This window comes from Triticum dicoccoides, chromosome 7B (genome assembly GCF_002162155.2).
Source record: "Triticum dicoccoides isolate Atlit2015 ecotype Zavitan chromosome 7B, WEW_v2.0, whole genome shotgun sequence".
NCBI lineage: Eukaryota > Viridiplantae > Streptophyta > Magnoliopsida > Poales > Poaceae > Triticum > Triticum dicoccoides.
The window spans coordinates 486261236-486286920 of NC_041393.1; the positions used below are offsets into that span (position 1 = coordinate 486261236).

General features: G+C 45.3%; 1 protein-coding gene across 1 annotated transcript; it reads left to right on the forward strand.

Annotated features, from left to right (window-relative positions):
• Positions 1-23928: 23928 nt before the first annotated feature.
• LOC119340332 (crocetin glucosyltransferase, chloroplastic-like) lies at positions 23929-25562 on the forward strand. Its single transcript, XM_037612233.1, has one exon. It carries the CDS (start codon positions 23989-23991, stop codon positions 25417-25419), a length of 1431 nt encoding a protein of 476 aa, XP_037468130.1. The 5' UTR covers positions 23929-23988; the 3' UTR covers positions 25420-25562.
• The last annotated feature ends 123 nt before the right edge of the window (positions 25563-25685 follow it).

Genomic DNA, 25685 nt, shown 5'->3' on the forward strand with positions numbered 1-25685 from the left:
GTTCTATCGCTATGTTGTGCTACCTATCACTTGTTCTTCAAGCCTCCCAATATGCCATGTCAGACTCTAACCTTTTCCACCCTTCCTAGCAAACCGTTGTTTTGGCTATGTTACCGCTTTGCTCAGCCCCTCTTATAGCGATGTTAGTTGTAGGTGAAGTTGAAGATTGCTCCATGGTGGACAGGATTATGTTGGGATATAAAAATATCTCTTATTTAATTAATGCATCTATATACTTGGTAAAGGGTGCAGGGCTCGGCCTTATGCCTGGTGTTTTGTTCCACTCTTGCTGCCCTAGTTTCCGTCATATCGGTATTATGTTCCCGGATTTTGCGTTCCTTACGTGGTTGGGTGATTTATGGGACCCCCTTGACAGTTCGCTTTGAATAAAACTCCTCCAGCAAGGCCCAACCTTGGTTTTACCATTTGCCTCACCACCACCTACTTTTCCCTTGGGAGTAATTAACCCAAGGGTCATCTTTATTTTAGCCCCCCCGGGCCAGTGCTTCTCTAAGTGCTGGTCCGAACCAGAGCCCTTTGCAGCGCCCCCTCAGGGAAACTTGAGGTCTGGTTTTAGTTGTTGATGAGGACATCAATACCATTGTTACACCCACAGGCCCTGCTGCTATACATACTGGACCAATTACTAGAGCTCGCGCACGCCAACTAAATTACCAGGTACTTTCGTTTCTTGGTAATGATTCTAATGTTCATGAGAATATGATGCTGCCTAAATTGGATACATTTGTTTTGCTTACAAATGAAGGGCCTAGCTTGGAGAAGGATGAACATTGGAGCAAGAACAAGCATGGAGATGATGGCATGCGCAAGGGAAACAAGAACGGAGTTACAAGTGATGATTTCAGGACTTTGAAGCCACCATAATGGGTGCATGAAGCCTTGGACGAAATATACAAGATGCCACTTCATAAATTTCGTCCCGAGGCTATTTTAGGTGCTGCGTCACCTTATTATTGGGCCAGGCCCATGTAATTTCGAAATACATAAGTATAGGCTATTTTTAGAGTCAGTATGTGTGGGGAAACAAGAGATAGGGTTGATTTCGGACCCCTCCACCAAGGGCCACGAAATTCCGCCCCTTTTCCTCCATATATACAGCCCTTAGGGCATCATTTAGACTTTGGGTTTTGTTTAGATTAAAAGTTCGCCATAGCTGCAACTTCGCGTACTTCGTTTGTGTTCAACGACCAGACAAAGACGTCACAGAACCCCACCTTGATCAATAAAGCTTTCATCTTATATTCGCAATCTGGATATTGCGAATATAAGATGAAAGCTTTATTGATAAAGGTGGGGTTCTGTGACGCCTTTGTCTGGTCGTTGAACACAAACGAAGTACGCGAAGTTGCAGCTATGGTGAACTTTTAATCTAAACAAAACCCAAAGTCTAAACGATGCCCTAAGGGCTGTATATATGGAGGAAGAGGGGGGGGATTTCGTGGCCCTTGGTGGAGGGGTCCGAAATCAACCCTATCTCTTGTTTCCCCACACATACGGACTCTAAAAATAGCCTATACTTATGTATTTCGAAATTACATGGGCCTGGCCCAATAATAAGGTGACGCAGCACCTAAAATAGCCTCGGGACGAAATTTATGAAGTGGCATCTTGTATATTTCGTCCAAGGCTTCATGCACCCATTATGGTGGCTTCAAAGTCCTGAAATCATCACTTGTAACTCCGTTCTTGTTCCCCTTGCGCATGCCATCATCTCCATGCTTGTTCTTGCTCCAATGTTCATCCTTCTCCAAGCTAGGCCCTTCATTTGTAAGCAAAACAAATGTATCCAATTTAGGCAGCATCATATTCTCATGAACATTAGAATCATTACCAAGAAACAAAAGTACCTGGTAATTTAGTTGGCGTGCACGAGCTCTAGTAATTGGTCCAGTATGTATAGCAGCAGGGGCTGTGGGTGTAACAATTGTATTGATGTCCTCATCACTTTGCATCTCTGAATTGATTATTGCTGACCCTTTTTGCTACCATATTATAAGCCTTCCCAGCTCCACATACATCTACATCGTGCGTTTGACTCTCCCTGGTAATCGCTCTATCCAAGCTTTGAGAGTTTTGACTACAACGGTTGCCGATCACCGCCTGTTGCTGGGTAAGAACTGGTAAGAATTTGAGTTTTGCTTGACGGATTTGTGACACCCACCACCACCACTTGTTCGTAGTCTGTAGGATCATATTCTTGTGTGTTTCTATTGCTGCTAACCATGCCAGGATCACAAGCCGACGAGATTGACTGGGAGAATTTATCGAACAAGGAGCTTCATGATAAGTTTCAGCAAATGATGACTGAACAGGTGCAAGATGTGCTGAACAATTTTGAAGAGGCCATGGAGAAGATCACTGGCCTTGAGAAGACGTTTGAAACAAAGCTCGATAACAAGTTTAATGAATTGCTCGCGCGTCTTCCACCACCACCACCCGCTGCACCTAACGCACCTCTCCAACAACAACAACAACGACTACCTCCACGTCGCGAAGCAGACCTCCGCCGAGCAAGCCGTGTTCCTCTTGCGTTTGGCCAAACTGTTGGTGCTGCTGTTGATACTTCTGTGGCTCCTGCTGCTGATGCGGAGGTGGATGATTATGTGGGAGATTATGAGGATGAGGTTGATCAAAATCAACACTACGTGCAGCCACCTGTACCACCACCAGCAGGTCGACCTCAGGTATATATTCGTAATGGTAGGCCTGCACCACCACCTCAGGTACGAGATGATGTCCATATTCCTAAACTGAAATTGAATATTCCACCATTTGAGGGTAGATATGTTCCTGATATATATCTTACTTGGGAGTTAGAAACTGAACAACGATTTACATGTTTACAATATCCTGAGGAGAGACGAGTTGCTGCTGCTGTTTGTGCTTTCACTAGTTTTGCATGTGTATGGTGGTCTGAACATTGTAGATTATATCCTATTCCAACTACTTGGGCTGCTTTGAAAACTGCTATGCGTACGCGTTGGGTTCCACCATATTATCAACGTGAATTGCTTCAAAAATTGCAGCGGTTAAGACAAGGGAAAAATTCTGTAGAAGAATATTATCAGGAATTACAAACTGGCATGATTAGATGTGGTATTGTTGAGGAGAATGAAGCTATGCTTGCACGTTTTCTGGGTGGATTAAATAGAGAGATTCAGACCATTCTAGACTATAAGGAGTATACTAATATCACTCGTTTATTCCATCTTGCTTGTAAAGCTGAACGTGAAGTGCAGGATCGACAAGCATTGGGGCGAACTAACTTTTCTGCAGGCCGACCTTCATCATGGACACCACGTGCATCTTCTACGTCAACTGCACCAGCACCTCCATCCGGTGCCACCTCCAGCCGTGATACAAGAAAACAGGCACAACCACCATTATCTGCCAAGAGCGCACCTGCGGGGCCTGCACAGCGTTCTTCTTCTTCCATGGCATCAACAGGGCACACAAGTGATGATGAGGACATCAATACGATTGTTACACCCACAGCCCCTGCTGCTATACATACTGGACCAATTACTAGAGCTCGTGCACGCCAACTAAATTACCAGGTACTTTCGTTTCTTGGTAATGATTCTAATGTTCATGAGAATATGATGCTGCCTAAATTGGATACATTTGTTTTGCTTACAAATGAAGGGCCTAGCTTGGAGAAGGATGAACATTGGAGCAAGAACAAGCATGGAGATGATGGCATGCGCAAGGGGAACAAGAACGGAGTTACAAGTGATGATTTCAGGACTTTGAAGCCACCATAATGGGTGCATGAAGCCTTGGACGAAATATACAAGATGCCACTTCATAAATTTCGTCCCGAGGCTATTTTAGGTGCTGCGTCACCTTATTATTGGGCCAGGCCCATGTAATTTCGAAATACAGAAGTATAGGCTATTTTTAGAGTCCGTATGTGTGGGGAAACAAGAGATAGGGTTGATTTCGGACCCCTCCACCAAGGGCCACGAAATTCCCCCCTCTTCCTCCATATATACAGCCCTTAGGGCATCGTTTAGACTTTGGGTTTTGTTTAGATTAAAAGTTCGCCATAGCTGCAACTTCGCGTACTTCGTTTGTGTTCAACGACCAGACAAAGGCGTCACAGAACCCCACCTTGATCAATAAAGCTTTCATCTTATATTCGCAATATCCAGATTGCAATCTCAATTTCTTGCTTGTTCTTCGTTTGCTCGCAGGAAACAGACCCTCGTGGTCAGGTTGATCGTGCTCCGGCGTGGTCAATAACCTCTCGGAGTTGGTTTAGCGATTGCTAAGGCGCGACGTCCTCGCACGTTCGTAGTCGGATCGTCAAAGTCGACTTCCACCAAAGCGAAATCCACCATCTCATCGAAAGACGGGACACCTTTGCCTCTATCAAGTGATAAGTTTCAGCAAATGATGACTGAACAGGTGCAAGATGTGCTGAACAATTTTGAAGAGGCCATGGAGAAGATCACTGGCTTTGAGAAGACGTTCGAAACAAAGCTCGATAACAAGTTTAATGAATTGCTCGCGCGTCTTCCACCACCACCACCCGCTGCACCTAACGCATCTCTCCAACAACAACAACAACGACTACCTCCACGTCGCGAAGCAGACCTCCGCCGAGCAAGCCGTGTTCCTCTTGCGTTTGGCCAAACTGTTGGTGCTGCTGTTGATACTTCTGTGGCTCCTGCTGCTGATGCGGAGGAGGATGATTATGTGGGAGATTATGAGGATGAGGTTGATCAAAATCAACACTACGTGCAGCCACCTGTACCACCACCAGCAGGTCGACCTCAGGTATATATTCGTAATGGTAGGCCTGCACCACCACCTCAGGTACGAGATGATGTCCATATTCCTAAACTAAAATTGAATATTCCACCATTTGAGGGTAGATATGTTCCTGATATATATCTTACTTGGGAGTTAGAAACTGAACAACGATTTACATGTTTACAATATCCTGAGGAGAGACGAGTTGCTGCTGCTGTATGTGCTTTCACTAGTTTTGCATGTGTATGGTGGTCTAAACATTGTAGATTATATCCTATTCCAACTACTTGGGCTGCTTTGAAAACTGCTATGCGTACGCGTTGGGTTCCACCTTATTATCAATGTGAATTGCTTCAAAAATTGCAGCGTTTAAGACAAGGGAAAAATTCTGTAGAAGAATATTATCAGGAATTACAAACTGGCATGATTAGATGTGGTATTGTTGAGGAGAATGAAGCTATGCTTGCACGTTTTCTGGGTGGATTAAATAGAGAGATTCAGACCATTCTAGACTATAAGGAGTATACTAATATCACTCGTTTATTCCATCTTGCTTGTAAAGCTGAACGTGAAGTGCAGGATCGACAAGCATTGGGTCGAACTAACTTTTCTGCAGGCCGATCTTCATCATGGACACCACGTGCATCTTCTACTTCAACTGCACCAGCACCTCCATCAGGTGCCACCTCCAGCCGTGATACAAGAAAACAGGCACAACCACCATTATCTGCCAAGAGCGCACCTGCGGGGCCTGCACAGCGTTCTTCTTCTTCCATGGCTTCAACAGGGCACACAAGTGATATTATTTGTCGTCGTTGTAAGGGAGGAGGTCATTATGTGAGGGAATGCAAATCTCCACGTGTGATGATTGCTACTGCGGATGGTGGATATGAGTCCGCTAGTGACTATGATGAGGAGACATTGGCTCTTATTACACGTGAAGAACATGGTGGAGATGATTCTGATCATGAGACGCAATACATGGCTCCTGAAGACGCTGACAGGTATGAATGTTTAGTTGCTCAACGTGTTTTGAGTGTGCAGGTCACACAAGCTGAGCAAAATCAGAGGCACAATTTGTTCCATACCAATGGAGTTGTGAAGGAACGTTCTGTGCGCGTCATAATAGACGGAGGGAGCTGCAACAACTTGGCTAGCATGGAGATGGTGGAGAAGCTTTCTCTCACCACAAGACCACATCCACATCTTTACTACATCCAATGGTTCAACAACAGCGGCAAGGTTAAGGTAACACGTACTGTTCGTGTGCATTTTAGTATCTCTACATATGCTGATTATGTTGATTGTGATGTGGTACCTATGCAAGCATGTTCCTTATTACTTGGTAGACCATGGCAATTTGATAAAAATTCTGTACACCATGGTAGAAACAATCACTATACTCTTGTTCATAAGGATAAAAATATTACTTTGCTTCCTATGACTCCTGATTCCATTTTGAAAGATGATATTAATAGAGCTAATAAAGCACAACAGGAGAAGAATAAGAGTGAAAATCAGATTGTGGCTAAAGAATTTGAGCAACAAATGAAGCCTAATAATAAACCATCTAGTGTTGCTTCTGAAATTAAATTGAAAAGTGCATGTTTATTTGCCACCAAATCTGATATTGATGAGCTAGATTTCAGCAAATCTGTTTGCTATGCTTTTGTGTGCAAAGAGGCATTATTTTCATTCGAGGACGTGCCTTCCTCTTTGCCTCCTGCTGTCACTAACATTTTGCAGGAGTTCGCTGACGTTTTTCCACAAGACGTGCCACCGGGATTACCGCCTATTCGAGGGATTGAGCATCAGATTGACTTAATTCCCGGTGCTTCACTGCCAAACCGTGCACCATACCGTACCAATCCAGAGGAGACGAATGAGATTATGCGTCAAGTACAAGAGCTTCTCGACAAAGGTTATATACGCGAATCCCTTAGTCCTTGTGCTGTTCCTATTATTCTAGTGCCGAAAAAGGATGGGTTGAATTCATTGAGACTTTCCCTTATGTCATTAAACACAAGAAGGGAAAAGAAAATGTTATTGCTGATGCATTGTCTCGTCGCTATACTATGCTTTCACAACTTGACTTCAAAATATTTGGTTTGGAGACCATCAAAGATCAATATGTGCATGATGCTGATTCTAAAGATGTAATGCAGAATTGTAAAGAAGGAAGAATGTGGAACAAGTTTGTTGTTAACGATGGATTTGTGTTTCGTGCTAACAAGCTATGCATTCCAGCTAGCTCCGTTCGTCTTTTGTTGTTGCAGGAGGCGCATGGAGGACGATTAATGGGACACTTTGGCGTGAAGAAGACGGAGGACGTACTTGCTACACATTTCTTTTGGCCAAAGATGAGACGGGATGTTGAGCGTTTTATTGCTCGCTGCACTACATGTCAAAAAGCTAAGTCACGACTCAATCCTCATGGTTTATATATGCCTTTGCCTGTACCTAGTGTTCCTTGGGAGGATATATCTATGGACTTTGTTTTAGGTTTACCTCGAACAAAGAAGGGGAGGGATATCATATTTGTTGTCGTGGATAGATTCTCGAAAATGGCACACTTTATACCATGTCATAAAAGCGATGATGCTGTTAATGTTGCTGATTTGTTCTTTCGTGAAATTATTCGCTTGCATGGTGTGCCAAATACTATTGTTTCAGATCGTGATACTAAATTTCTTAGCCACTTTTGGAGATGTTTATGGGTTAAGTTGGGGACTAAACTGCTTTTTAGTACTACTTGTCACCCCCAAACTGATGGCCAAACTGAAGTAGTCAATAGAACATTGTCTACTATGCTTAGGGCTGTTTTGAAGAGTAATAAGAAAATGTGGGAGGAATGCTTGCCTCATATTGAATTTGCTTATAATCGTTCATTGCATTCTACTACTAAGATGTGCCCTTTTGAAGTTGTGTATGGTTTCCTACCTCGTGCACCTATTGATTTGTTGCCTCTTCCATCTTCGGAGAAGGTTAATTTTGATGCTAAACAACGTGTTGAATTGATTTTAAAAATGCATGAGTTAACTAAGGAAAACATTGAGCGTATGAATGCCAAATATAAACTTGCTGGAGATAAGGGTAGAAAACATGTTGTGTTTGCACCTGGAGATCTTGTTTGGTTACATTTGCGTAAGGATAGATTTCCTGATTTGCGCAAATCAAAGCTCATGCCACGGGCTGATGGTCCCTTTAAGGTGTTAGAGAAAATAAATGATAATGCATATAAACTTGAGCTGCCTGCAGATTTTGGGGTTAGTCCCACTTTTAACATTGCAGATTTGAAGCCTTATTTGGGTGAGGAAGATGAGTTTTCGTCGAGGACGACTTCATTTCAAGAAGGGGAGGATGATGAGGACATCAATACCATTGTTACACCCACAGGCCCTGCTGCTATACATACTGGACCAATTACTAGAGCTCGCGCACGCCAACTAAATTACCAGGTACTTTCGTTTCTTGGTAATGATTCTAATGTTCATGAGAATATGATGCTGCCTAAATTGGATACATTTGTTTTGCTTACAAATAAAGGGCCTAGCTTGGAGAAGGATGAACATTGGAGCAAGAACAAGCATGGAGATGATGGCATGCGCAAGGGGAACAAGAACGGAGTTACAAGTGATGATTTCAGGACTTTGAAACCACCATAATGGGTGCATGAAGCCTTGGACGAAATATACAAGATGCCACTTCATAAATTTCGTCCCGAGGCTATTTTAGGTGCTGCGTCACCTTATTATTGGGCCAGGCCCATGTAATTTCGAAATACATAAGTATAGGCTATTTTTAGAGTCCGTATGTGTGGGGAAACAAGAGATAGGGTTGATTTCGGACCCCTCCACCAAGGGCCACGAAATTCCCCCCCTCTTCCTCCATATATACAGCCCTTAGGGCATCGTTTAGACTTTGGGTTTTGTTTAGATTAAAAGTTCGCCATAGCTGCAACTTCGCGCACTTCGTTTGTGTTCAACGACCAGACAAAGGCGTCACAGAACCCCACCTTGATCAATAAAGCTTTCATCTTATATTCGCAATATCCAGATTGCAATCTTAGTTTCTTGCTTGTTCTTTGTTTGCTCGCAGGAAACAGACCCTCGTGGTCAGGTTGATCGTGCTCCGGCGTGGTCAATAACCTCTCGGAGTTGGTTTAGCGATTGCTAAGGCGCGACGTCCTCGCACGTTCGTAGTCGGATCGTCAAAGTCGACTTCCACCAAAGCGAAATCCACCATCTCATCGAAAGACGGGACACCTTTGCCTCTATCAAGTTGACACATGCTCCTTTACTCCAACTTCCTGATTTTAGTAAGACTTTTGAGCTTGAATGTGATGCTAGTGGAATTGGATTAGGAGGTGTGTTATTACAAGATGGCAAACCTGTTGCATACTTTTCTGAAAAATTGAGTGGGCCTAGTCTGAATTATTCTACTTATGATAAAGAATTATATGCTCCTGTTTGGACTTTAGAAACATGGCAACATTATTTATGGCCCAAAGAATTTGTTATACAATCTGATCATGAATCTTTGAAACATATTAAAAGTCAAGCTAAACTGAATCGTAGACATGCTAAATGGGTTGAATTCATTGAGACTTTCCCTTATGTCATTAAACACTAGAAGGGAAAAGAAAATGTTATTGCTGATGCATTGTCTCGTCGCTATACTATGCTTTCACAACTTGACTTCAAAATATTTGGTTTGGAGACCATCAAAGATCAATATGTGCATGATGCTGATTTTAAAGATGTAATGCAGAATTGTAAAGAAGGAAGAATGTGGAACAAGTTTGTTGTTAACGATGGATTTGTGTTTCGTGCTAACAAGCTATGCATTCCAGCTAGCTCCGTTCGTCTTTTGTTGTTGCAGGAGGCGCATGGAGGAGGATTAATGGGACACTTTGGCGTGAAGAAGACGGAGGACGTACTTGCTACACATTTCTTTTGGCCAAAGATGAGACGGGATGTTGAGCGTTTTATTGCTCGCTGCACTACATGTCAAAAAGCTAAGTCACGACTCAATCCTCATGGTTTATATATGCCTTTGCCTGTACCTAGTGTTCCTTGGGAGGATATATCTATGGACTTTGTTTTAGGTTTACCTCGAACAAAGAAGGGGAGGGATAGCATATTTGTTGTCGTGGATAGATTCTCGAAAATGGCACACTTTATACCATGTCATAAAAGTGATGATGCTGTTGATGTTGCTGATTTGTTCTTTCGTGAAATTATTCGCTTGCATGGTGTGCCAAATACTATTGTTTCAGATCATGATACTAAATTTCTTAGCCACTTTTGGAGATGTTTATGGGCTAAGTTGGGGACTAAACTGCTTTTTAGTACTACTTGTCACCCCCAAACTGATGGCCAAACTGAAGTAGTCAATAGAACATTGTCTACTATGCTTAGGGCTGTTTTGAAGAGTAATAAGAAAATGTGGGAGGAATGCTTGCCTCATATTGAATTTGCTTATAATCCTTCATTGCATTCTACTACTAAGATGTGCCCTTTTGAAGTTGTGTATGGTTTCCTACCTCGTGCACCTATTGATTTGTTGCCTCTTCCATCTTCGGAGAAGGTTAATTTTGATGCTAAACAACGTGCTGAATTGATTTTAAAAATGCATGAGTTAACTAAGGAAAACATTGAGCGTATGAATGCCAAATATAAACTTGTTGGAGATAAGGGTAGAAAACATGTTGTGTTTGCACCTGGAGATCTTGTTTGGTTACATTTGCGTAAGGATAGATTTCCTGATTTGCGCAAATCAAAGCTCATTCCACGGGCTGATGGTCCCTTTAAAATAAATGATAATGCATATAAACTTGAGCTGCCTGCAGATTTTGGGGTTAGTCCCACTTTTAACATTGCAGATTTGAAGCCTTATTTGGGTGAGGAAGATGAGTTTTCGTCGAGGACGACTTCATTTCAAGAAGGGGAGGATGATGAGGACATCAATACCATTGTTACACCCACAGGCCCTGCTGCTATACATACTGGACCAATTACTAGAGCTCGCGCACGCCAACTAAATTACCAGGTACTTTCGTTTCTTGGTAATGATTCTAATGTTCATGAGAATATGATGCTGCCTAAATTGGATACATTTGTTTTGCTTACAAATGAAGGGCCTAGCTTGGAGAAGGATGAACATTGGAGCAAGAACAAGCATGGAGATGATGGCATGCGCAAGGGGAACAAGAACGGAGTTACAAGTGATGATTTCAGGACTTTGAAGCCACCATAATGGGTGCATGAAGCCTTGGACGAAATATACAAGATGCCACATCATAAATTTCGTCCCGAGGCTATTTTAGGTGCTGCGTCACCTTATTATTGGGCCAGGCCCATGTAATTTCGAAATACATAAGTATAGGCTATTTTTAGAGTCCGTATGTGTGGGGAAACAAGAGATAGGGTTGATTTCGGACTCCTCCACCAAGGGCCACGAAATTCCCCCCCTCTTCCTCCATATATACAGCCCTTAGGGCATCGTTTAGACTTTGGGTTTTGTTTAGATTAAAAGTTCGCCATAGCTGCAACTTCGCGTACTTCGTTTGTGTTCAACGACCAGACAAAGGCGTCACAGAACCCCACCTTGATCAATAAAGCTTTCATCTTATATTCGCAATATCCAGATTGCAATCTTAGTTTCTTGCTTGTTCTTCGTTTGCTCGCAGGAAACAGACCCTCGTGGTCAGGTTGATCGTGCTCCGGCGTGGTCAATAACCTCTCGGAGTTGGTTTAGCGATTGCTAAGGCGCGACGTCCTCGCACGTTCGTAGTCGGATCGTCAAAGTCGACTTCCACCAAAGCGAAATCCACCATCTCATCGAAAGACGGGACACCTTTGCCTCTATCACTAATAATAAACCATCTAGTGTTGCTTCTGAAATTAAATTGAAAAGTGCATGTTTATTTGCCACCAAATCTGATATTGATGAGCTAGATTTCAGCAAATCTGTTTGCTATGCTTTTGTGTGCAAAGAGGCATTATTTTCATTCGAGGACGTGCCTTCCTCTTTGCCTCCTGCTGTCACTAACATTTTGCAGGAGTTCGCTGACGTTTTTCCACAAGACGTGCCACCGGGATTACCGCCTATTCGAGGGATTGAGCATCAGATTGACTTAATTCCCGGTGCTTCACTGCCAAACCGTGCACCATACCGTACCAATCCAGAGGAGACGAAGGAGATTATGCGTCAAGTACAAGAGCTTCTCGACAAAGGTTATATACGCGAATCCCTTAGTCCTTGTGCTGTTCCTATTATTCTAGTGCCGAAAAAGGATGGTACATAACGTATGTGTGTTGATTGTAGAGGCATTAATAATATTACTATTCGTTATCGTCATCCTATTCCTAGGCTAGATGATATGCTTGATGAATTGAGTGGCTCTACAATATTCTCCAAAGTTGATTTGCGTAGTGGCTACCATCAAATTCGTATGAAATTGGGAGATGAATGGAAAACAGCATTTAAAACTAAGTTTGGATTATATGAGTGGTTAGTCATGCCTTTTGGGTTAAATAATGCACCTAGTACTTTCATGAGATTAATGAACGAAGTTTTACGTGCTTTCATTGGACGATTTGTGGTAGTTTACTTTGATGACATATTGATTTATAGCAGATCTTTGGAAGAACATTTGGAACATTTACGTGCTGTTTTTATTGCTCTACGTGATGCACGTTTGTTTGGTAACCTTGGGAAGTGCACCTTTTGCACCGACCGAGTATCTTTTCTTGGCTATGTTGTTACTCCACAGGGAATTGAAGTTGATAAAGCCAAGATTGAAGCTATTGAGAGTTGGCCGCAGCCCAAAACGGTCACACACGTGAGGAGTTTTCTTGGCCTCGCTGGATTCTATAGGCGTTTTGTGAGAGATTTCAGCACCATTGCTGCACCTCTCAATGAGCTTACAAAGAAAGATGATGAGGACATGACTACCTTGGATATGACCAAAAATATTGCATATATGCATATTTGTCAGGTGATTTGTAGTGCAAACTATTCAATAATCTATTTATGTTATCCAGAACAAAAATACTTCACACACTTTTGTGTTTTGTCTAATTGCAGGTGTATGGGACATTTGTACAATCCACATATGAAGATAAGGAAGAAAGAGATGTTTATTTGCTGTCCAAAAAGTTCTCTCACGTCACTTTTGGCCCAAGAGAAGATAGAGTCCAAGTCTCTCACGTTCTGGATTCAGATTCGGACTGCACAGACACACCTGACTCAAAACGCACACAAGTTTTTCATACGGACTCCGAATTGGGTGATTCTTTTTTTGTTGGAAACTAGATTTCGTGCACTTTCCAACCCAATTGGAATCACCTTCAAATTCGTCCAGAGCGTTGAGTTGTGGACGAAACAATCTGATGCTGCAGCAGAATCCGAGTCAAACTACAAGTCCAAAGGTGTTACATCACCTCCACTTGGGCCCATTGGCCTTGTACGACCTAGATTTAGTTTTAGGCTGCCTTGGGACGTCCTCCCACTGATGCGGACATCAATACAATTGTTACACCCACAGCCCCTGCTGCTATACATACTGGACCAATTACTAGAGCTCGTGCACGCCAACTAAATTACCAGGTACTTTCGTTTCTTGGTAATGATTCTAATGTTCATGAGAATATGATGCTGCCTAAATTGGATACATTTGTTTTGCTTACAAATGAAGGGCCTAGCTTGGAGAAGGATGAACATTGGAGCAAGAACAAGCATGGAGATGATGGCATGCGCAAGGGGAACAAGAACGGAGTTACAAGTGATGATTTCAGGACTTTGAAGCCACCATAATGGGTGCATGAAGCCTTGGACGAAATATACAAGATGCCACTTCATAAATTTCGTCCCGAGGCTATTTTAGGTGCTGCGTCACCTTATTATTGGGCCAGGCCCATGTAATTTCGAAATACATAAGTATAGGCTATTTTTAGAGTCCGTATGTGTGGGGAAACAAGAGATAGGGTTGATTTCGGACCCCTCCACCAAGGGCCACGAAATTCCCCCCCTCTTCCTCCATATATACAGCCCTTAGGGCATCGTTTAGACTTTGGGTTTTGTTTAGATTAAAAGTTCGCCATAGCTGCAACTTCGCGTACTTCGTTTGTGTTCAACGACCAGACAAAGGCGTCACAGAACCCACCTTGATCAATAAAGTTTTCATCTTATATCCGCAATATCCAGATTGCAATCTTAGTTTCTTGCTTGTTCTTCGTTTGCTCGCAGGAAACAGACCCTCGTGGTCAGGTTGATCATGCTCCGGCGTGGTCAATAACCTCTCGGAGTTGGTTTAGCGATTGCTAAGGCGCGACGTCCTCGCACGTTCGTAGTCGGATCGTCAAAGTCGACTTCCACCAAAGCGAAATCCACCATCTCATCGAAAGACGGGACACCTTTGCCTCTATCAGTTGTATGGATTGCTCATCCGGTGTTGCCCTGAGAATGAGATATGTGCAGCTCCTATCGGGATGTCGGCGCATCGGGCGGTCTTGCTGGTCTTGTTTTACCATTATCGAAATGTCTTGTAAACCGGGATTCCAAGACTGATCGGGTCTTCCTGGGAGAAGGAATATCCTTCGTTGATCGCGAGAGCTTATCATGGGCTAAGTTGGGACACCCCTGCAGGGTGTAAACTTTCGAAAGCCATGCTCGCGGTTATGTGGCAGATGGGAATTTTTTAATGTCCGGTTGTAGATAACTTGACACCAGATACAAATTAAAACGCATCAACCGTGTGTGTAGCTGTGATGGTCTCTTTTCGGCGGAGTCCGGGAAGTGAACACGGTTTTTGGGTTATGTTTGACGTAAGTAGGAGTTCAAGATCACCTCTTGATCATTGCTAGCTTCACGACCATTCTGCTGCTTCTCTTCTCGCTCTTATTTGCGTATGCTAGCCACCATACTTGCTTAGCCGCTGCTGCAACCTCACTACTTTACCCCTTCCTTTCCCATTAAGCTTTGCTAGTCTTGATACCCATGGTAATGGGATTGCTGAGTCCTCGTGGCTCACAGATTACTAAAACAATAGTTGCAGGTACAGGTTTTGCGATGATCATGACGCGAGAGTGATGTTTGCTTGTTTTGGAGTTCTTCTTCTGCGTCTTCTTCGATCAGGGGATAGGTTCCAGGTCGGCAGCCTGGGCTAGCAGGGTGGATGTCGTTTGAGCTTCTGTTTGTGATTCATCCGTAGTCGGATATTGATCTTATGGATGATGTATTGTTGTATTCGTGTGGCATTGTATGCCTTATGTATGTATCCCTATATATTATGTAATGTTGATGTAATGATATCCACCTTGCAAAAGCGTCTCAATATGTGGTTCTATCCTTGGTGGGACCTTCGAGTCTCTTTAGGATAGTATCGCATATTGGGCATGACAAGTTGGTAACAGAGCCTCGACCGACCATAGGAGCCCCCTTGATTGTTGGCCATTGTTGAGTCTAGAAAAAAAACTATTTTGAGTCTTAGGATTATATATATCGGAGAGTAGGATTCTTTTTACTCCTCAGCCCCTTCGTCGCTCTGGTGAGGCCTCCTAACGTAGATGTTTTGTCTTTTCTCTCCTCAAATTTCACTAACAAAATTTTTAGGATCACGCGGGTATCTTGGGATCTTTCCGATATTCTTGTGACGAGAACATTGTTCTTGGTGCCTCCTGACATTTAGGGGTTGTGGCAGTGTCCCGGGAGTTGAGCTCCGAGGTGTTGTCGTCACAATTTTATCGTTGCGGTTCTAGAATACCTGAGTTTTGCCGACATCAAAAATATCTTTTATGCAGTTGTTGGTGAGATAACCTCGACGCCACCCAGTACTGGGGAGTTCGGGAGTATTGCCATAACTCGTATAACGAATGTTTTTTTCGAAGGTTGAGGTACACGATTTCCGGAGTTTTCTTGGTTATGTGTTGACGGATGGATACAACTGGATGTAGGGATTGTTAGTTTGGGTGAGATATATTGCTTCCCCTGTATCCCCAACACCTGATTGCATAACCAGAAAGTTTCGGGAGTTTTATAGGTGGGAATTCAAGTAGCTCCTAGAATATCTTTCCGACAGATGCATGATATGAGATTGGGGTTCGACGTCTAGTGGTCCGCCTATCCACGGTCATCTTTACAGTGGTCTCGTTGTGTCTTAAAGAGACCTTTTCTATGCTGGTTTGGGGACACTTCGTATGCCATGTGCACTGCCTTGTACATGATGGTGCTGTACGATCGAGCCCGTGTGGGCCCCACCATGAAAACTTCGGATGAAATCTCTATCATATGTTTGTTCCGGCTTATTCTGCAAGCCAAATCCTTTGTTTTATTTTATTTTTGGTATTCGAGTTGCTTCGAAGTCAAGTGTTGATTGCATACCTTTCCTAAACGGTATTCTCATATTGCTATGTGAATACTAATCCTTCTTGATCATCGAGGTCGTCATGTTAATTCTTCTCCAACCGGCGTGCTTCTCTTCAAGTGGATCCAATCATTTCAACATTCGCAAGATCAATTCTAAGTTTTCTCAACGGTATCCATTCCATCTGCCCCAAGTTGCCTTTGTTTTACCGCCTCCCATCCTTTTTCTTCAAGGACTCAGTTTTCTTAATCATGTATCCTTTTATTTGAGAGAAGTCTCTTCATTATTTTCTTTCGATGTTCTTATCCGGTGATTTCCCATGAAGATGCTCAACAGTTCCAAGTTCATCATCCTTCATTGTTGTTTCTTCTCCGGTGGATCCAATTCAAGCGTTTGATATTCATCATATTCTTTTCCTTGTTTCTAATGCTTTCTCATGCCGATGCACCTCTTAATCATTCACCTCTCACTATTTTCATTGGTTCCAAAGTGTACAAGATATCTCAGAAGATTCACATTTCCATTCCCAATCCGTTGAAGCTATCTCAAGGTTGTTATCTCTTTTGAGCCATTTAATTCAACCGGCACAATCTTTCTTTTAATCATTCAATGGTGTATCTTTTTAGTGGGCCCTAACCCACAGGTCTTTTTCCAGGATCTTACCCGACTCTTCTAATTCTCCCGGAGCTATTCTCAAATTCATTTCAAAGTTTGACGTAAGAATGAATTTTCATCAGTCACATGCCTTCTCAAGTTCGTGCTATATCTCTCTTTAATCATTTTCAACGCGAATAAGTAGTATGAAAATCCGTTGCTTGTCATCAATTTAAATTGGTGAAGGATAGGCATGACATAATTCTTATTCTTGTTTCATCCAAGTGATTAATTCCTTCTTCTGGACTTTGTTCATCAGGAAGTAATTCTCGGTTCCAAGTTATTCATCTTTCTTGCCCGGAGTTCAAAGTTTACTCATTTCGTAGCTCCATCTATATCATCGCAAGGCTCACCTTGTGTTTTCAACTTCCCTTTCTTTTTATCATCCTTTTATTACCGGAGTTCTTCATGGAGGCTCTACATGATGGTTCGTCAAGGATTCTTTTCATTCTTCAATTGTTCTTCAAGATTTCTCTTGAAGTTATGATCAGCCAAGCTATACTCAAAAATAAACATGGTGCTCAACACATGTTTTGTTTTGAGGAGTTCAAGTATTCTTCATCTTGCATTCCAAAGTGCAATTCTCCTACCTTATCTTTTGAGGTGGTGTTATGCCGTTCTTGACAATTTTCCTTCATGTTTCAAGGTCAAGTTGTTAAGAGTGAGATATTTAAATCCATCATTTTCTCTTCGCTCAAGAGATCTTTTCAACCAATCAATCTTTTGTTGGAGTTATCTTGGGTTAGATTTCACCTAAAGCTTTCCTTAAGGGTTGTTGCTATTTGTGGTGATTATGTATGACCCAAGCTTGCTCTTTATCCTCTTGGTGGAAGAAGTTTTCATCTCTTTGGTACTCTCAATCAAATCAATGGTTTTCATTAGTGGCTGGTTGTCACCTCATAGTCTTGAGATGTTTCCATAAGCCCATTATAAGCTTATTCTTTTCGTTGTTGGTTTTCCAACAACCCCGTTGTAACCTTCTTGTAAGGGTGCTTTCCAAGCTCATTTGTGGCAGAAGTTGGCATTTTCTCCTACATTTTATTATTCCAATGATCTATCGTCCATTCTTTCTTTCGGAGGCATTGTGATGTTGCTCTCTTCACTCATCATCTCGGATGGTGAGGATCGTATTTTTTTCGTGCTTATCCATTTAACCGGAGTGCTCTGTCATCTCTTCAAGTTCTTTTCATCTTATCAAGTTTTCCTTCTTCTATTAGTCGGAGTGCTGCCCAAATTATATCAATCTTATTCCTTCTCTATCTAGTTTTAACTGGAGGGGTTTCAATATCTATCTTATCACTAGACCTCTTGGTACTCGTCATATTCCTTGTTCCTCTTGTCCAACAGTCTGTTTGTAATCTTCTTCGTCTCCATTGTATTCTTTCTTTCAATTTTTTGCTCAACCTCTCAAGGTTCATGGTTTCACTCGTTTGTCGAAGAAGCAACTTAGTTTACCTCTTATCTTCCTCTTCCTTTTCCCTCCGGTGCCATCCTAGATCTCGGGACGAGATCCTCTCATAGTGGTGGAGTGTTGTAACGCCTCGGATACAACTTTCCATGTTCGTAACTCCAACTCTTGCCTTTTCTGGAGATGCGGTATGTTATTTCCTCCGTGGTTGGGTTTTTGTCTTTTGTTTTGCATTTTGTTCATGTCATGCATTTCATCTCATGTCATCATTCGCATTGCATCGGCATCATTTTCATAAGACTTGCATCCGCTCGTAGTTTCCGCTCCTCGCTTCTCTCCGTTGCGTTCGTTGGCCGTTCCAAGACCAACCACACACTTGCACACATTGGTCTTATCTCTCTTTGCACAGTGCTCAGAACCCTCACACGCGCCCGAAAGTTGTCCCGAACCCGACCCGCTCTGTCATGACCGATGGGTCCGGATCATCCCCCAACATCCCTAAAACATCTCCGTTTTCTCTTTTGGACTCCCTAGCTTATTTTTCTCGGCCGCCCGATTACGATAGGAGGGACCGATTAGCCCCTAAGCCAACCACCTGCCATATATATAAACCGATCAAACCCTAGCCTAACCCTATTCCCTCCTCGCGCCGCCACCCAGCCTCCACCTTCCTCGGGATCCTCCCCGAGCAGCCGAGCCAGCCTCCCTCCATCCTCGGGAACCCTCCTGATCCAGCCACCAGTTCTCCTTCGTTTTCAGCACCACCCCAACCGGCAGCCTCCACCTTGCCCCGATCCAAATCCACCGAGCCCACCCGCGTCTGAACCAACAGCACCCGATCCCCTCTGCCCGAGCATGTTCCCAAGCAAGCTCTCGCTCCATCTGTGCCTCCTCACGCCCGAGTCTTCTCAACCCCTCCGTCGGCCATGAGTTGCCTCGCGCCCTCGCCTCGAACACGAGCGCCCATGGCCTTGTGCCCCTGCCGTCCTAGCAACAGCAGCAACATCCTCGCCGTCGCCGCCTCAGATGAGCACCGTCCTGACCCTGCCGTCTCTTGCGCCTTCTCCTTCCCGTCATGTTTCCCCCCTCTCTCTCATGCCTCTGCCTCTCTCTCACAGGGAACCATGTTGAGGCCATGGAGAAATTGCAGCGCCGCCGCCCTTGGGGTTCGTCGCTGACGGCCATCCCCGTTGTCCGCCTCTGCTTCCTTTCTCTAGATCGGCCACCAAGCAGCCGCCTTCCTCTGTAGCAACCCAACACCGCTGCGCCCAAGCTCCTCCTACCGCGTCCGCAGCCCGCCTCCTCTCCAGTGCCCCGTCAAGTCCGCCGCGCCATGGGCGCCTCCCTCCTAGTCCAGTGCCGGTACCCTGCTCGCCTCCTCTGCTTCGCCCCTGTACGAGGTGGACGAGCGCCTCTCTCGCGTTGACCGACCCTGCATCGCTGACCTGCTCGCCTAGTTCGATCTAGCCTGCCAGCACCCAGATCCACCAAGCCCAACCGGGCTCCTCCAGCCTTTGCTTCGAACCGGGCCGAAGCCCAAGGGTGAGCAGCCCCCAGCCCCTCCTGTGCACTGCTAGCCCAATCAGTTTCGGCCCGATTCATGTTTTTTTCCGTGAAACAATTTTAGCTAATTATCCGGGATTTACTGTTTTACAGAAAAGTCCCTCTAGATCATGCATTAAATAACTCACAAACCATGCATCATATGTAAATAATTTATACATGTAAAATGCTTAGTTTTTCATCTAGTTTCATAATCAGCCATTTTCAACCATGTTTAAAATGTTTAAATTGCTGTTTGTTTAAATTTGCACAAATGCCATTAAAATGATTTATTTCATAACTAAATAACCGTAGCTCCATTTTAAATAAACTTTATATGTAAATGGGGTGGAAAATGCATAGATTAACTTGGTGCACTTTAGTTTCCTGTTTAACAACAATAAAATATGTTTTAGGGCAGAACAGTACCATATCTAAGATATGCACATGGGGATTTTTCGAAATTGTTATTTGTTGTTCCGGCCTCATTTAAACTTGCCTAGATAGGTAGTTTTCATATGCTTCACGCCTTGCCATGTTTAACAACATTTAATATAGTTGGGTACATAAATGAGAGAGAACTAAATATTTGATGTGGTGTTTTGTCAATATGCAACTCGTTGCATATTGAGCTCCACTTAACTTGTAGTATTGTTTGTTGCACTTTGCCATGCCATGCCTCATTAATTAGGACATGCATCATACTTGTTTGGGCATCATGCCATGTTTATGCTTGTGCATTTACCATGTTGTTTGTTTCTTTCCGGTGTTGCTTCTTAGTTTCGGTAATATTGCGATTGTGAGGATTCGTTCGACTACTCCCGTTCGTCTTATTCATGGACTCGTTCTTCTTCCTAGCGGGATTTCAGGCAAGATGACCGTCACCTTGGATCTCACTACTATCATTGCTATGCTAGTTGCTTCATTCTATCGCTATGCCGCGCTACCTATCACTTGTTCTTCAAGCCTCCCAATATGCCATGTCAGCCTCTAACCTTTTCCACCCTCCTAGCAAACCGTTGTTTTGGCTATGTTACCGCTTTGCTCAGCCCCTCTTATAGCGTTGTTAGTTACAGGTGAAGTTGAAGATTGCTCCATGGTGGACAGGATTATGTTGGGATATCACAATATCTCTTATTTAATTAATGCATCTATATACTTGGTAAAGGGTGGAAGGCTCGGCCTTATGCCTGGTGTTTTGTTCCACTTTTGCCGCCCTAGTTTTTGTCATATCGGTATTATGTTCCCGGATTTTGCGTTCCTTACGCGGTTGGGTGATTTATGGGACCCCTTGATAGTTCGCTTTGAATAAAACTCCTCCAGCAAGGCCCAACCTTGGTTTTACCATTTGCCTCACCACCACCTACTTTTCCCTTGGGAGTAATTAACCCAAGGGTCATCTTTATTTTAGCCCCCCCCCGGCCAGTGCTTCTCTAAGTGCTGGTCCGAACCAGAGCCCTTTGCAGCGCCCCCTTAGGGAAACTTGAGGTCTGATTTTAGTTGTACGGATTGCTCATCCGGTGTTGCCCTGAGAACGACATATGTGTAGCTCCTATCGGGATGTCGGCACATCGGGCGGTCTTGCTGGTCTTGTTTTACCATTGTCGAAATGTCTTGTAAACCGGGATTCCGAGACTGATCGGGTCTTCCTGGGAGAAGGTATATCCTTCGTTGATCGCGAGAGCTTATCATGGGCTAAGTTGGGACACCCCTGCACTTTCGAAAGCCGTGCCCGCGGTTATGTGGCAGATGGTAATTTGTTAATGTCCGGTTGTAGATAACTTGACACCAGATATGAATTAAAACGCATCAACCGTGTGTGTAGCCGTGATGGTCTCTTTCCGGCGGAGTCCGGGAAGTGAACACGGTTTTCGGGTTATGTTTGACATAAGTAGGAGTTCAGGATCACCTCTTGATCATTGCTAGCTTCACGACCGTTCCATTGCTTCTCTTCTCGCTCTTATTTGCGTATGTTAGCCACCATACTTGCTTAGCCGCTGCTACAACCTCACCACTTTACCCCTTCCTTTCCCATTAAGCTTTGCTAGTCTTGATACCCATGGTAATGGGATTGCTGAGTCCTCGTGGCTCACAGATTACTACAACAACAGTTGCAGGTACAGGTTTTACGATGATCATGACGCGAGAGCGATGTTTGCTTGTTTTGGAGTTCTTCTTCTGCTTCTTCTTTGATCAGGGGATATGTTCCAGGTCGGCAGCCTGGGCTAGCAGGGTGGATGTCGTTTGAGCTTCTGTTTGTGATTCATCCGTAGTCGGATATTGATCTGATGGATGATGTATTGTTGTATTCGTGTGGCATTGTATGCCTTATGTATGTATCCCTATCTATTATGCAATGTTGATGTAATGATATCCACCTTGCAAAAGCATCCCAATATGCGGTTCTATCCTTGGTGGGACCTTCGAGTCTTTTTAGGATAGTATCGCATATTGGGCGTGACATCAAGTCACCAACTGGCCGGACTCCTATCAAGATTCGCACTAGCCCAAGATGGTATCCATATGTCAAGGTGAGCACTGCAGTATGTAGTTCATTGCTTGACATGCTTGGATTGTTCAAGGTGAGCACTAACACAATCTTGTATTGCCATTTCAGGATTGCATTAGGGCAATAGATGGTATTCATGTCACTACCAGAGTGCCGAGGTCACAAGCTGCATCATACATGGGGAGGAAGCACTACACAAGTCAGAATGTGTTTGCTGATGTTGACCTCGATCTAAAGTTCACCTATGTGTTGGCTGGCTGGAAGGGTCAATACATGATGCTAACATACTCAGTGACAGCATGAATCGTCCTAATTGCAAGTTCTACATAGGAGATGTTTGCTATGCATGTCGGTCAGGTATTCTTCCACCCTTCAAGAAGACCAGGTATCATTTGAACGAGTTCTCTAGTAGGGACTACCCTAGGACTCCACATGAGTTGTTCAATCTCAGACACTCCAACCGTAAAGTAACAGTTGAGAGGGCATTTGGAGCTCTGAAGAACAGGTTCAAAATCCCGGATCAGAAGCCATTTCACCCTTACGCTACCTAGGTTAACCTTGTTCTTGCATGTTGCATTCTGCATAACTGGATCCTGCAATGGGATTGTGATGAACTGGTACATGAGGAGGAAGATGTGACACCTGACAATTTTGACCTCGATGGCCATAGTGTTGCGGCATTTGACATTGAAGCCTCGAAGAACAAAAGGCTGAAATGGGCACAATCAATGTGGGATAACAGATGTTAGACAAGGATCTGGAGAAGAAGAAGAGCAAGAGCAACAACAGAAGAGGAAGCAGCAGTAGAAGAAGAGGAAGACTTAGAGGAACATCAGCAAAACCAGAGGTAAGAGGAAGAGGAAGAGGAGGGATGATGGGCTTTCCCCATTCAGCCATTTGGCTCTTAATAATGTGTATTTCCATTTGATAGTATGTAGGACGAACCGTAATTTATTCCGTAGCTAGGAGTGAAACTGTTAAGATCATGTGTGGTAAAGTCACGACTAGTGAGAAGTGGTGATAACATCTAATGCAGGTTGCAACCAAACAACGTGTGCTATGTGGGTCTAATGCTATGCGGCCAACCAAACAACGGGTCAAAATTAGTTCCCTTATTATGCAGCTAACTTATTTGTGGTCAATCAAACAATATGCAGTTAGCTGGTGCTCTTTCTCTCCGCCGACCGCCAGGTGCTCCTCCTCTCCGCCGACAGCGTCCGAGTCCCAGTTGATCGGCGTCGTAACAAGAAGAGGGAGTTCTCAAAACAAAAACAGAGAACCAGAAGAGGGAGCACGTGCATTGATCGCTTTGTCCAGAAGACCGTTGATTTCTGTTTATATCGAGATCACAGAGCGATCAATATCACAGATCACAGATCTATAGATGGCAGCTAGGTCAATGGCAAATCACAGAGCGATCAATACAACGCTGCGCATTACTGGCATGTGCATGGCGTTCGCTTGACACATGCAGCGCTCCTCTCCCAGACCACATGGGTGCGCCGGCTGCACGCAGTTAGTTCCCGACAGCGTCATGGATGCACCAGCTTCCTCGCGTGGGCAACTTGGCATCGCGGGCCGCGTGAGAGCCATAAAACCCAAGGTCTCTCGCGCTATAGCCTATACCACTCAAATTGGAAAGCTTGCCTGCCGTCGCTGCAGATCGAGTGACGCTCCCTCGAGCTACGCGAAAGCCACGCGAGTCAGCCTCAGGAAAGGGGGACAAGCATGCCTCCGCAGCCGCACTTCCTCGTGCTCACGTACCCGCTCCAGGGACACATCGCGCCGGCGCTCCGCCTCGCCCGGCGCCTGCTCGCCGCTGCGCCTGGCGCGCTCGTCACGTTCTCCACCACCGTGACCGCGCACCGCCGCATGTTCCCGGCGGAGGCGGACGCGCCCGACGGCGGCGACGGCCGCCTCGAGTTCCTCCCGTTCTCGGACGGCTTCGACAACGGGTACGACAGGACCACCGACCCCGCGGCGTGCACCGACTACATTGCGTCCTTCCACGCCGCGGGCGCGCGCAGCGTCGGGGAGCTGGTGGACGCGCTCGCCGCGCGCGGCCGCCCCGTGACCCGCGTCGTCTACACGATGCTCCTCCCGTGGGCCGCTGACGTCGCGCGCGAGAAAGGCGTGCCGTCCGCGCTCTACTGGATCCAGCCGGCTGCCGTGTTGGCCGTCTACTACCATTTCTTCTACGGCCACGCCGGCGTCGTGACCGACAACCGCCACGACCCGTCGTTCATCGTGCGGCTCCCGGGCCTCCCTCCGCTGGCCGTGCAGGACCTCCCGTCCATCATCACGGAGTCCACCGACCCCTCCGAGTTCTACCACAGCATCTACACTACCATCCGCGACCTGTTCCACACGCTCGACAGGGAAACCCCCAGAGCAAACGTGCTCGTCAACACGTGCCAGGAACTCGAGGTGAGCGCGCTCGCCGCCATGGGAGCGTACAACGCGCTGCCGATTGGCCCAGTGCCCCCGTCCGGCGACGAGACCGGCCTCTTCAAGCAGGACGGCGCCAAGTACATGGAGTGGCTCGATACCAAGCCGGCCGATTCCGTGGTGTACGTCGCGTTCGGGAGCCGGGCGGGGATGGACAGGGAGCAGCTCGACGAGCTGCTCCTCGACCTCGAGCAGAGCGGGAGGCCTTACCTCTGCGTCGTCCGGAAGGACGTCAAGGCCGAGTTCGCCGATGGCGAGGCGACGCGGGAGCCCGAGACGAACGCGCGGCTCAGGAACGGCATGGTGGTGGAGTGGTGCGACCAGGTGCGGGTGCTCTCGCACGCGGCGGTGGGCTGCTTCGTGACGCATTGTGGATGGAACTCGGTGATGGAGAGCCTGGCGTGCGGCGTGCCGATGGTGTGCGTTCCCCATATGTCGGACCAGCGGATGAACGCGTGGCTCGTCGAGTGCGAGTGGCGCGTGGGAGCCCGCGCGGAGGTGCGCAGCGACGGCGTGTTGCGCTTGCGCGCGACCGGGGTAAGGCAGCGCGTAGAGGAGGTGATGCAGGAGGGTGAGGCCGGAGCGGGGGCTGCGCGGCGCGCGGCGTCGGAGTGGAAGCGGGTGGTCGCTGAGGCTCTCGGGAAAGGTGGCTCGTCGGATCGTAATCTGAGGGCATTCGTCGAGGCCGTCGATAGTGGTGTGTCCGTATGACACTGGCTTGTAGGAGCAGTATGTTTTATATGTTGGTTGGTTGGTGAAATAGCTCAGGTTATCACATGAGACTTTGTTTGAGCTTCATGATGAAATAAGGATGTGTTTGGTTTCACGTCAAGGGTCATCAAATGTTATGGTTCCATTTCACGAGGAGTGGATTTATTTCATTTTTCTGTTGGGTAGAAGATAAAAAAAGAAGAAGAAAAGATACATGCTTTTGACATATAGTACGCCATGCTCATCAGTCTTCATAACACAATACA

Excerpts from the sequence above, each read along its gene's own strand:
- LOC119340332 (XM_037612233.1), top strand. The coding sequence starts at position 23,989 with ATGCCTCCGCAGCCGCACTTCCTCGTGCTCACGTACCCGCTCCAGGGA.